The sequence below is a fragment of the Ictidomys tridecemlineatus genome, chromosome 7 (genome assembly GCF_052094955.1).
Source record: "Ictidomys tridecemlineatus isolate mIctTri1 chromosome 7, mIctTri1.hap1, whole genome shotgun sequence".
Classification (NCBI taxonomy): Eukaryota; Metazoa; Chordata; class Mammalia; order Rodentia; family Sciuridae; genus Ictidomys; species Ictidomys tridecemlineatus.
The window spans coordinates 187708557-187720831 of NC_135483.1; the positions used below are offsets into that span (position 1 = coordinate 187708557).

General features: G+C 41.8%; 1 protein-coding gene and 1 non-coding gene across 11 annotated transcripts in view; one reads left to right on the forward strand and one right to left on the reverse strand.

Moving 5' to 3' along the window:
- Positions 1 to 12275, reverse strand: part of Col4a4 (collagen type IV alpha 4 chain) — a 128821-nt gene that overhangs the window by 54145 nt on the left and 62401 nt on the right. For all 10 annotated transcript variants that reach the window (XM_078018111.1, XM_040267926.2, XM_078018109.1 and 7 more), the window contains 6 exons: positions 7562 to 7634; positions 6646 to 6752; positions 4780 to 4963; positions 2699 to 2767; positions 1098 to 1205; positions 351 to 569 (listed from right to left, as the gene is read on the reverse strand). In XM_078018111.1, coding sequence (XP_077874237.1) covers positions 351 to 569; positions 1098 to 1205; positions 2699 to 2767; positions 4780 to 4963; positions 6646 to 6752; positions 7562 to 7634 — 760 coding nt within the window. The remainder of the gene's footprint in view (positions 1 to 350; positions 570 to 1097; positions 1206 to 2698; positions 2768 to 4779; positions 4964 to 6645; positions 6753 to 7561; positions 7635 to 12275) is intronic.
- LOC120883814 (small nucleolar RNA SNORA66) lies at positions 3694 to 3826 on the forward strand. Its single transcript, XR_005726006.1, has one exon. It is a non-coding gene; the product is annotated as a small nucleolar RNA SNORA66 (small nucleolar RNA).

The following is a 12275-nucleotide window of genomic DNA, read 5'->3' on the forward strand; positions in this document are numbered from 1 at the left end:
AAAACGCCGTGAACCAGTGTCCAGACCATCTTCCCACCTTGAGTTTCACTGCCTGACCTGCTCACCTACCTGCATCCAATGTCCCCAACCCTGTCAACACTGGCAGACATGCATTGTTGCTGTGTGGGAATGAGTTGACCGAGCCATGTTCAGCTGTCCTGCACTTGCAAATAGCCAATAAAATGCCAAGGCAACCGAGGGGGTGCAGGTTGTGTGAAATGTAATCAATACCTACCTGTGAAGAAAGGAGCTGGTGAAACATTTAGATTCTAGCTATCTAAAGCAAGACAGTCTAAGTGTTGTTCAGGGCCTGTTCCAAATCTGAGCTGGAGACCTTAGAGCCCTCCTACCTTCTGCCCCTGGGCATCCAGGTTGGCCTTTGGTTCCTTTCATCCCTGGAACTCCTGAAAGACCTCTGTCTCCAGGGGGTCCTGGGGGGCCAAATGCAGGATCTCCAGGAATTCCTTTCCGACCTTTCACTCCAGGTGGCCCAGGAAGGCCCGGGGGCCCAATAAGGGAGGATCCCTTTTCACCTCCCAAGCCTGGATCACCCATGTCACCACGAAAACCTATTTAACAACAAAAACAGTAGTTGTGTACCAGTGTAGCACCAATGCACATAAGAAGACTGATATTTGATAAAAACACACTTCTAAAATTTACAGGAGTATGGACTTAATACTTAGGAGAAGGTTAAAAGGGAATCCTTAGAGAACTTAGTAGGTAATGTTGTTTTTTTTTTTTTAACACCCTTAGTAGGGAGATAAATTAAACTTTGCATTTTCTATAAGCCAATGACATTTCCCTCGTTGCTTTCTTTCTCTGGAAAACATTCTGTCTGGATTGAGAAATTTCAACCATAGAATAAACAAGTAATAGCCTATAACTCATGCTTCCAGGTAGAAGGAGCCTTGAGGTTTATAAGATTATTATAATCTACAAATTATCACAACACATGTAAGGGTCTAATCTATCAAGAAAAAAACATTTCCCCATTACTGAGGAACCCCTAGAACACTTTCTGAAAGTCACCCATTTTTAGAAATATTTAAAAGTTCCCAACAGACATTCCCAAAGCAGAGAAGTACTTCATTTACCAGGTGGACCTGGTATTTCTGGTATTCCTGGTTTGCCCCGTCGGCCTTTCTGCCCATCCGGACACCTTGGTCCAGGAGCCCCCGGAGGACCTGGAAATCCCTTCGGACCTAAACAATAGCAACAAAACACAGGCTCAATAAAAACACAAATCAAATGGGAACAAAGAGGGTTTTTTTGTTTGTTTGTTTCTTTCTTTCTTTACATCTATGTCTCTTTTAGAATATTTCTATTTTATGGAAGCAAAGATCTTGCCTTCCCTGGTTTACAAAATTATTTTATGAACCATGTCCTCCAAATAAGTATTTTGTAAAGTGATTTTGTTAAGGTACTTTCTCAGCAACTGTACTGTAAAGGATTCTTCCTGAAAGTCTTTGTATGAATATCACCATTGAAATGAATTCTTGGTATCCTCCTTTACCTTGTCTCAAACGCAAATCTGCAGGCCTAATCTGTTCTTGTAGGAGGGCCAGGTAATGGTCAGTATCTAACCTGGTGAGAAAGCACCACAATAAAGGCCAAATTTATTTCCCTGCATCTTACTGCATCAATCCATAAGTGAAGAATAGGCACAAATGCCTGCAAAAGGAATTGAGATTTTATTTTAAATTCCTGCTAGGAGATATCTCAGTTAATATAACCTACAAATTGTGAGCTTTAAAGAAAGGCCAACTACCAACCTGAAGTGTGAGTGTTCACTTTCCTTGAAGCTAAGGCTGGTGAAAACAATGAAACGTTTTTTATCCATTCATGACAAGGTATCATTAGAAGAGGAAATGACTCTTCATTCAGTCAGTTACCCAGCAGTTATTCACTCCGCTGATAAAGAATTATACTTCTACACCCTCACCATTGCCTTAAGGTTGATGGAGTGTACTACCTCCTGCCCTTTGACGTGGGGCTGGATTGACTTTGGACATTAACAGCTATTATGCAATGCAAAGTATGAAGGGAGCCTGGGAATCTGGGCCTGTCCTCTTGCGTTTCTGCAGTCACATGAGGGCTCTGACGTGAGACAAGAAAAATCACCTTTAGAAACTCTGCTAGTGCTTAATGAGTTGATTTAAGTAGACTCTAAAGAATAAAAATGAATTTGGCCAAATCCCTGATACAGATTTGGCTTTAATTCAGCTAAGAACAAGTGATTGATTCAAATGAAGCAGATGCATGAAAGTGCAATCAAGAACACAAGCATGTGGGATTTTTCAGAATATGTCTGATCAGAAGCATGTCCTCTTGGAAAGTTGAATGAAGTGAAAAATCACAATCCATAAACAAGTGATCCTCTTCAGAAACAGGAAGAAAAGGAAGACACAGCTTTAAAATTCTCAGAGGACACTGTAGCTGATATGTGATTAGATCAAGGTAAATTCTGTGCACCAAAACTTGAAAAGCCCATTCAGAGTGTGCCCAAGCCAGTAGGCTAGGGTTCCAGCTATAAATTATTCCAAATGCTGTTTTCCCCTAGTCCCATTAGCCCTTAAACATTATAATAATTTTACAAATATTCTAACTTGATGTCAGATTTTGCTATTGGTTTATCTGTCTTGCTGGTTCTTTTGCTCTGGAAGTGTATAAGACAATAACTCCTCAAAGAAAGTACCTGGAGGTCCATCAAAACCCGGAGAGCCTGGCCTCCCAGGATAGGTTACATTACAAAGGATGGTGTCACCTGGAATGAAAAGAAGAGAGTCATTTACATAACTGCAAGGTGAGTCCCAGGCAAGGTAAGCCTCAGTGACAACTTGCTTAAGACCTGTTCCCCTATATGTAGCACATGTAGAATTCAAAGGATCACCTGAATGACGCTTCCAAGTATCATTCAGTATATTAAATTGCATTAATCCAAGCTGGGCTCAGTGATGTGTGCCTGCAATCCCAGTGGCTCAGGTGACTGAGGCAGGGTGATCACAAGTTCAAAGCCAGCCTCAGCAACTTAGCACCCTGAGCAATTTAGTAAGACCCTGTCTCAAAAACAAAACAGGCTGGGGATGTGGCTCAGTGGTTGAGCAGCCCAAGGTTCAATACCTGGGACCAAAAAAAAAAAAAAATGCTTTTATATCAAATTTTGAGAACTATCCTGAAATCTGAATTTCAGCTGTCTGAAACATTATCAGCATAATGAATATAAGAAAGACACTGTTTCTAAGTATGTGTCCATAATCTAGAAAAAACCAATGTGCTCACAGATCCATAGGCATCTGTACTAACAGGGCCTTGGTATCCAACATGACAGAATCAGAAGCTTTAACAAATCATGAAATAGCACAAGGTTCCAAAACAGAGTTGAGAGTTGGCAACTTGTTTGCACAATATAGAATTATACAAATGAAGAGACTGAACTAGACACCAATAAAGCTACCATTCAGTGAGGGCCTGCCATGTGTAGGTACTTTAAATATATTGTCTTTGGTTCTTTTAATGACTAAGCAATATAGCTGTTATCATCCCCATTTTAATTGGTAAGGAGAATAAGACTTCAAGCCTGTGCCTCGGAGTTCCAAGATCCTACTAGAATTGAAGGTGTCTCTTTTGTAAAAGGAATATCTCACAATTTATTACTACATATACTTTCAAATCCAAAACATACAAGATGAGTACAAAAATCTGTCACTAGCTCTGCATGACATGGCAGAAACTAAGGGAACAGTGTTTGATAGAGTAATTGCAAGAATAGGAATGTATTAGCCTCAGAAGTTACTGAGGTGGCCCATTCTATCCTAGCACAGTGGGAAAAAAAAATCAGATAAATAAAAATGATGCACCAGGCACGGTGGCGCAGTCTGTAATCCCAGCGGCTCAGGAGGTTGAGACAGGAGGATTGCGAGTTCAAAGCCAGCCTCAGCAACTGTGAGGTTAAGCAACTCAATGAGACCCTGTCTCTAAATAAAATACAAAATAGGGCTGGGGATGTGGCTCAGTGGTTGAGGGCCCCTGAGTTCAATCCCTGGTACCCCTGCCTAAAAAAAATGATGCTAGAGTTTTGGGGTCATTAGACTTACATCTTTATCATGTACAAAAACTTACACCTTATCAAATACAAAGGTATTTGTTAATCTATATTGTCAAAGCAAGCAACAAATATTTATTTTATTTTAAAATCTCAAAATTAACAATGTAGGCCAATGTACATTATAAAAGAAATTTTAAATAAACTTTCTTGGTCACCTTCCTAAAAGTTTTAGCTATAACCCTGAAAATCATTTTATTCTGTAAAAGTCACACAACTGTCAAATATATTTAAAATTATCCTCTTTTTTTTCTTCCCAGAATGCTTACAACTGGTTTTTCATGGACAATGATTCTTTTATATGACATACTAGTGTTTCTTTTATTAAAATATATTGCATCATCTCAAAAGATAATAAAAAATAGATACTTTGAATATATATGCATATATGTATAATTTTAATATAGTCAAACTATATGAGTTTATACTGATAAATGAATGAAAAGCAATTTTGGTATGCCAAACAAATAAGTCAATAAAGATAACTAGGCATTTTAAGAATTTGCATTAAATATTGATTGTATTGCAATCTTGACTACCTGCAAGATACAAAGAGTGCCTGGGTAGAATTTATTTATCTAATAAGCCATACCTATAATCACTTTGCCCAGCAGAGCTCACTATAGCTCTCACAATTTCACTTAATATTCTGCCACAAAAGCATTCAAAATTACCTTTCTGCCCCTTCAAGCCAGAGGGACCCCTCAGACCTGGGTGGCCTGGAACTCCTGGTGGACCTCTCTCTCCCGGTGGACCAGGAAATCCGAGTCCTGGAGGCCCCACGGGTCCTGCTTTCCCAGGGGAGCCTGGTAGTCCAGGAAAACCTTTACCACCTGGGGCTGCATCTTCATGATCCCCCTGGGAATGTTTACATCATAAATCAATTACCAGTCTTTAACAGTCCATGAACTCAAAAAGAGTCATTGTAGGCTACAGAAACAGGTAAAAAGTTCATTAATTCCAGGAGACAGTTATTCTGTAGCAAGTATAATTTAAAAATCATTCACTTTGATTCTTCCAAATATTTTACAAATATATTTTGTATATTTACTCACATATCTATGATATGAATGTATGTGCTATCCCTCAAATACACAAAATCAGGTGCATGATGTACCTTAAATACAGAATAAAGATTTTATATAGAACTGCTCTCTAATATCAAATATCATACAATTTAGAAATAAGTAAATCAAGGGATGTGGTGGGCTTATGAATCAAGTGATTTCTTATGTGTTTGAAATTGTTTGCCTGCATTCTTATGTGAAGGCACAGGGGTACACTCCATCACCCTCTGTATCTGTGGACAAAGAATGAACAAATCCTTTCCCCTTCAGCACGAGAATTTGACCTTTGTTTGACAGTCTAGCTCTGTTTTTCTGGAAACCTGATAACAACTGGATTATCAACTGTATTCCTAGGCAACACTGCTTGCCATAAAATGGATCCTTGAATGCGAAGTTTGCATCTGGCCTGGAGGGACTTGAACACCTGTGGGGAGTCTTTACAGTTGATACTTCCCTGAGTGGTAGCACCTATAAATGTCATGTCTGCAAGCTGTGAGTGGAGATGGCACCTCATGGGGCATGAGGCTCTCAAGTCAGGGCTGCTCCCGCACCCGCCATATGCAATTTCATCTTCTTGCCACTACTGAATGAACAGCTGCAAGGATTCTCAACTGTGAGGGACACCTGGCACTGTCCTTTGGCAAGTTCAGAGTCCTATTTTCCAGTGTCCTAAGTGTCCTGACCTCAAAGTGGTCTATGATAATCTTGTGGGTCTGAATTGCTTCAATTAATCTAGGAAGAACCACTCTCCCCAGTGTGTGTTGCAGAAAAGTAGATGTTGTAGAAACTCCTCTCCCAATTTGATCTGTAAATACATTGCTTTTTCCACATTTACATGAGTGCATTAGGACAGTTGCCATTTGGTTTCCAATTGGTTTAAGAGGAAGAATGAATAAAGCAACAATTACCAAACCTAAAACAGAGATCATTTATGTACTTGATACCAGCCAAAGGCCATAAAAGCTATAAACACCACTGAACCCAATTTTCAAGCTCTGTCCCTTGTCCACATGTATTTGGTTGAAGGGGTTTCCTGTAAAATCAGATCATGGCCCTTCCTACTACAACACTCTCTGATTTCTCACCACATGTGGCCAGCACATTCTGAAATAAAACAGACTGAAATTTTCATTTCTATTTATCCTGCTTGATGGGTGGATAACCTTGAGTGACATACCCTAAGCCTCCATTTCATTTCTGCAAAACTGGGAAGATGACTGCCCTCTATTAAATTGCTCTTACCGACACCCCAGCCCAGTCCCTGGGATACTATATTGAGCTGCATCTTGGTACACGGAAAAGGAGAAAAAAGGTGTGTGTGTGTGTGTGTGTGTGTGTGTGTGTGTGTGTGTGAGTGTGTGTGTGGTGTGTGTGTGTGAGAGAGAGAGAGAGAGACTCTGTGTGTGTGTGTGTGTGTGTGTGTGTGTGTGTGTATTACAAAGGGAAATAAGATGGCAGGAGAAGTGCACATACCCGGGGTCCCGGATCCCCCTTTTCTCCAGCATGTCCATCCTGACCATGTTGTCCGTGCTCTCCTGGAAACCCTGGGGGCCCATCAGGCCCTCTTTCTCCTTTGTGCCCTAGAAACGGAGGCCAAAGGACATTTGAATTCTTATCAGCAGGGATGTAAGTAGAAGGAAAACTTGGACTAAAGATTAAAACAATGGCTCTACCCTTATGTGGGTTGGTAGAGTTTCCTGAGTGTCTCAGTTGTTGACAGTCACATTAACCATGCCAAAGCCAGAGGGGAAATGACAATTGTGTAACCATTTGAATCTCTCTCTCTCTCTTCCTCCCTCTCTCCCTCGTTTGTGTGTACATGTGTGTGTGTGTGTGTGTGTGTGTTACTGGGAATTAAATCATTTTATCACGGAACTAAGTACCCAGCCCTTTTTATTTATTTATCTTGAGACAGGCTCATGATAAATTGCCTAAATTGGCCTCAAATATGTTATCCTCTTTCCTCAGCCTGGAGTCACAGGTGTGCACCACCTAGCCTTTCACATGTTGTTCAGGTAAGTCAGTGAATTACCTTCTCCCCAAACTGCTCCATGCTAAATGTTGGTTACAATTAAAACACTCTGGACTAACACAGGAGACTATAATGCAGGAGCAAAGAGAAGGCAATTCAAAAGAGGTTTGGTTTCAAACCCAAGTTCAACTACAATGAGGATTTGAGTATGTGACTAAAGAAACATTGATGTTTTCAAGTAAGACAGGAGATTTGGAACTAAACATTCACACTGCTCTATGAAGGGCAAGAAATATTTTTTTAGGTAATCTCAACAGTCCTAAATTATACAGAACTGAAATAAGGGAAATAAAAGCAAAATCATGGACCATATGTCATTCATAAATGTCTGGGGGATAAGTGACTGATCCTACTCACCTTTAACTCTGGATACAACCATGTCACCCTTGGCTCCTTTGTCACCAGGGCGTCCCAAAGCACCAGGTTTTCCCTTGGTGAAAAATAAGAGCAATAATGAGATTCGTTGTGATGGATCAAAAGTTATTCCCATTCAAAAGTCACAAACATTCATATATATCTAATCTCTCTCTGCTTTCATCCTAAATCTCTTGTTGAAGATTCTGGCTTGTCTTTCTTAGTCTTGCTTCCCAAGGTGGTCCTACCTTATAAAAGGCTTTCAAAGTACACGTGCAAGGCGATCAAATCTAAATAAGGTCCATACCTGAGTCAATAGAAACTCAGTAGTGTTGATTTCTTAAGCTTAGCAATGTGTGATGGTTACATAAGATACCATGGGGGGGTGGGGAGCTGGGGAAAGATCCATGGAAACCCCACATGATGGTGCAAGCTCTTGTGAGTCTTTTAAAAATCACCTTGGGGCTGGGGTTGTGGCTCAGTGGTACAGAGCTTGCCTAGCACATGTGAGGCACTGGGTTCGATCTTCAGCACCACGTAAAAATAAATAAAAAGAGGTATTGTTTCCATAAAAAAAAAAAATACCTTGGGCTATGTTCTGTAGACTTGAGAGCAAAGAGGGTGAGTTACACAAAAACATTGCCACAAAGCTGAAGGCAGAAGTCTGTCATGGAACATTGAATGTTGGGGAAGCTGAGAAGCAAGAGCAGGAAAACAGGCCTTGGCCTGCACATTGCCTCAGTCTAGCAAGGAAACAGCCAGGTCTGACGGGTGAGCTCAACACCTTTGGCCATCCCGTTGCCCCATGTGAGACCACTTTTTAAGTGTTACATATTACTGAATATCAAACCACGTCAAAATTATGGAAACCTCTTCTTGGTATATTAGGCAGCCACACGCCACATCAATGCCCTTGTAAAAATGCTACATGTAGCATAACCTTGTGCATCTAGTGACCTGGAGGATAAAAAGCAGGGACAGGGGGAGAGCCTGAGTAGACCCTGGGTGCCGCTCACATGGGTGCTGCTCCTTTGTCTTATTTTCATACAGTCTAAACCCATGTTCAAGGCTGCTTCATTTTCTCTTAGCTGGCCTCTAATTTAGAAGCTGTGAGCTGTAAATGGGAGGAAAGGTATCAGTAAGGATGAGGTTCATGGCAGCACCGAGCAATCACAGAGAAGGGGAAGCCAAAAGTGGACATGACGGGCATCAAAACTCGAGTGGGCAAAATGGCTGAGAGCTGTTTAAATGTAAAGAAAAAAACAGCTCCATCCCTGTGACTCTGCCACCCCACACCCTGAGAACATTGCTGCAGCAAACCACCCTGACTGTAACTCAGTCTGTGAGACATGGAAACAGAGAGTGGGACAAACTTCTTACTGAATAGGTAAATTAGACAGAAAAAGAATTTAAGCAATCATAAAGTGCTAATAGGGGTTAAGTGTTACTTTAATTTTCATTTGTACTAAGTCATAAGTGATAACAGCAATAGGCCAAAGTGTGGGGTATATAGTATCCTGTGGAAGCACATAAAGAAAATGTCCTTCGGGTGGACAAACTGTCACGTCTGAAATCTATTCACCTAGCATCGCACCAATCTCTCTCCAAGGAGGGAACATGTGGGGTGTGCTTCCTAAGAAGCCCCTGGTGCTCTGGAGAATGATTCCAGCCTGGGAGGCCAAGCAGGTTATTATTGAGCACATTGGAGACTTCGAATGGACTAGGGTCTGTTTTAATGTCTTATGGATGTAGGATTTTCAGTACAAGGTCATATCATAGGCTTACTAGAGCTAGTCTGGAAAAAAAGTATCAGTGTTGTCTTTAGATATCATTAAAGAAACATTTACTAAGATGTTACTGAACATTTTGAAAGATATGAAGTAGCAGACATTCCTCTGAGTATTGAGGGTTCAGCAGCTGACAAGACCATCTTGCCCTGGTGGCACCTAGTTACTAGCGAAACAGGCATTTAACCTAAGAGATTCCTGGGCAAAACTTCTTCACCGCAGCTTTGGGACTGAGAGCTATTTCTCACAGTTCTAACACCTGAAATCACAACTATTTGTGTTAATGCAAGAAAAACTCCAAAGCAGCAGAGGTTCCTCTCTGCAGGGCACATTCAAGTTGTCATGTGCACAGTCTAGATCAGAGACTTCCGTCACAGACGCCTAGAGGCCGTGCCTGTCCCAGGGAAGCTGGTGGGTGGCATGGTGGGAAGCTGATAGGCACAGCCATCTCTGCAGACATACCCAGGCGCTGGTGTAAACATATTAACCTTGTCTTCCTGGGTCCAATTTCTCAAGGGAAGCCATCCATGTCATGTTAATAATCCTAAAGAAACACAGCAAGGACACAACCACATGCCTCAAGGGTCAGATTTAGCCCATGACAGCTTGTGACAACTGATTTGCTCCCAGATTCCTCAGGGACAGTGACCCTGGCTCTCTTGTTCACTCGCATGTACCTGAGAGCTCTCAAAACAGGGCTGTACTGAATATTTACCAACCAAATTGTAAGACAGTGTTGCTATCCCCATTTTATAAATGGTGTGTCTAAGGTCCAGGAGACTGCAGAGCTCACAGATGTGAGAGATGGGATTGGAAGCTGGTCTTCCTGTTCCCTGGCCCGAGAGCCTTGCATGAGAGCATCCTGGTGGGAACTTCAACCCAGGCGGCACTTGTAGGCTAACACAACAGATACAAAGACTTGGTTCAATCACAGGGAAATTGCAAAGAACTTTCTTTTCTGTTTTCTAATTTCCTACCAGTCTGTGGCTGCAGGCCCAGGGACCAGCCCGTGAGAGAAGAGATACTTGATAGTGCTTGCCTGTGGTCCCTTCCTGCTCTCCTCACATCTGCCTCTCCTTCTTTCCCATTCCTAGCGGTTCATAGTACAGGCCTTGTCTCTGGCTGTGACTGCAGTGAAATGGATTTTGTGCAGAGAAGTCACAGGGACACACTCATCCTGAAATAAGGGGCTAGTTGGAAGAGGCAAGCCCTAGAGCAATTGAAATAAGCAAACCTTTCCCAGGATAACCCTGCATGAGCGAGTAGTCCATGCTCAAAGGTGTTTGCCCTGAGAAGCAGCTCAGTGTAAAGCCACACACATACTTTAGAGCTGTCAACAATGTCATTAAGATGATTAAGTAGCCACACATGAAAATGGCTGTGATAAAATTTTGAATTAAAAAATAGCAAACTTAAAAATGCAAATTATTATATCACCATGTTCATTCAACATGTAGGCATCAAGAACCAGCTTCCTGTGAAGTAGACTTTGTGAGCGTGCTTTATGTGATGAGAGAGGGACTTGGAGACCTTAATTGTCACCTTTGCTTTAAGCCCTAAGTTTGGAATCTTCTTTTCATGATATTTTTTTCTGGGAGAAATGGAGAAGAGTACTTTGGGCTGGTCAAGACCAGGTTGCCCCAAGATTAAGCTCTTTAATAAGGAGTGGACAGAAGGGTTGTCCCTAGCCTCCACAGAGGCCCCAGTGGTCTTTGATTTTATTCTGAGGGGTCAGACAGCTGAAAGTCTCATTTATAACTCTTAGAAAATAAGAACTTGAACTAGGTCTCAACCTTCTGGCACGGAACATCTCGAAAACTCTGACACAGCCAGTATCTGGACCTCCAACCCAGACCTCTTGTCTGAATCCTGAAGTTGAAATCCTCCCACTGCTTCCGTGACAACTCTACTTGCTTGTCTAGTAGACACCTGCTTGTTTGGAATGCCCCACAGGCACTGCTTCCTTCCCCACCAGTGCCGGCTCCTTCCAGTGCCTTCTCCATCTCAGTCTAGGGCCACCTTCTTCCAAAGACTCAGGCCGAAAACTCAGCTGCATCCTGGATTTCTGTTCATTCTGTATCCTCTGTTCAAGCTAACACTCAATCTGTTGCTTCCATCTTCAGAATCTACCTAGGATGGGATCACCTCTCACCCTGCCCAGCTCCACCACTTTAACCCAGTGTCATCAGGATTCCTTGGCTAAGCTTCTTGCTTCTTCCTTTGTCTGTGGTCTTTTCTGCACAGAAAAACCAGCGGGAGTGATTTATTCAAAATGAGTGTCCCTGGCTCTTCATGATGCCCAAAGCTCAGATCTACCTCACCTGCCAAGCACCATGCTCTGCAGCCACACCTAACTCCAGCCACCTCTTTGAGGCCATCTCTTCCTGCTCTGCCCTCATTCTCACTGGAGCCACACTCGATGGTGATGGCCTTTGTCACCATCTGCCATGCCCTGTATTTACTCACTTATCTGTTACATGGTCTGTGTCCTTCCTGAAGCTCCGGGAGGGAAGGGACTGTTCTGGTGTCCTTCCCACCTGGAGCAGTGCCTGAAACATAGTAGGCACTGAATAAATATTAATTAGTTGAATAAATGAATGATGGGTGGAAGAATGAAGGAAAATAGGTAAATTTTTAAAATTTATTTTATATTTTTATTTTTAAAAAATTTTAGTTGTAGATGGACACAATACTTTTATTTTATTTTAATCATTTATTTTTATATGGTCCTAAGGATCAAATCCAGGGCCTCACACATGCTAAGCAAGCGCTCTACCATTGAGCTACACCCGAAGCCCCAAGTACCTAACCTCTTAGTCATTAAGATGTTCACAGGTTCAAAGCATAAAATATATATCATATTAAGACCTAGAAAGAGGCCCACTAAATTCTATCTCTGTCTCTGTAGCTGGAAAGATTCTAACTAGTAG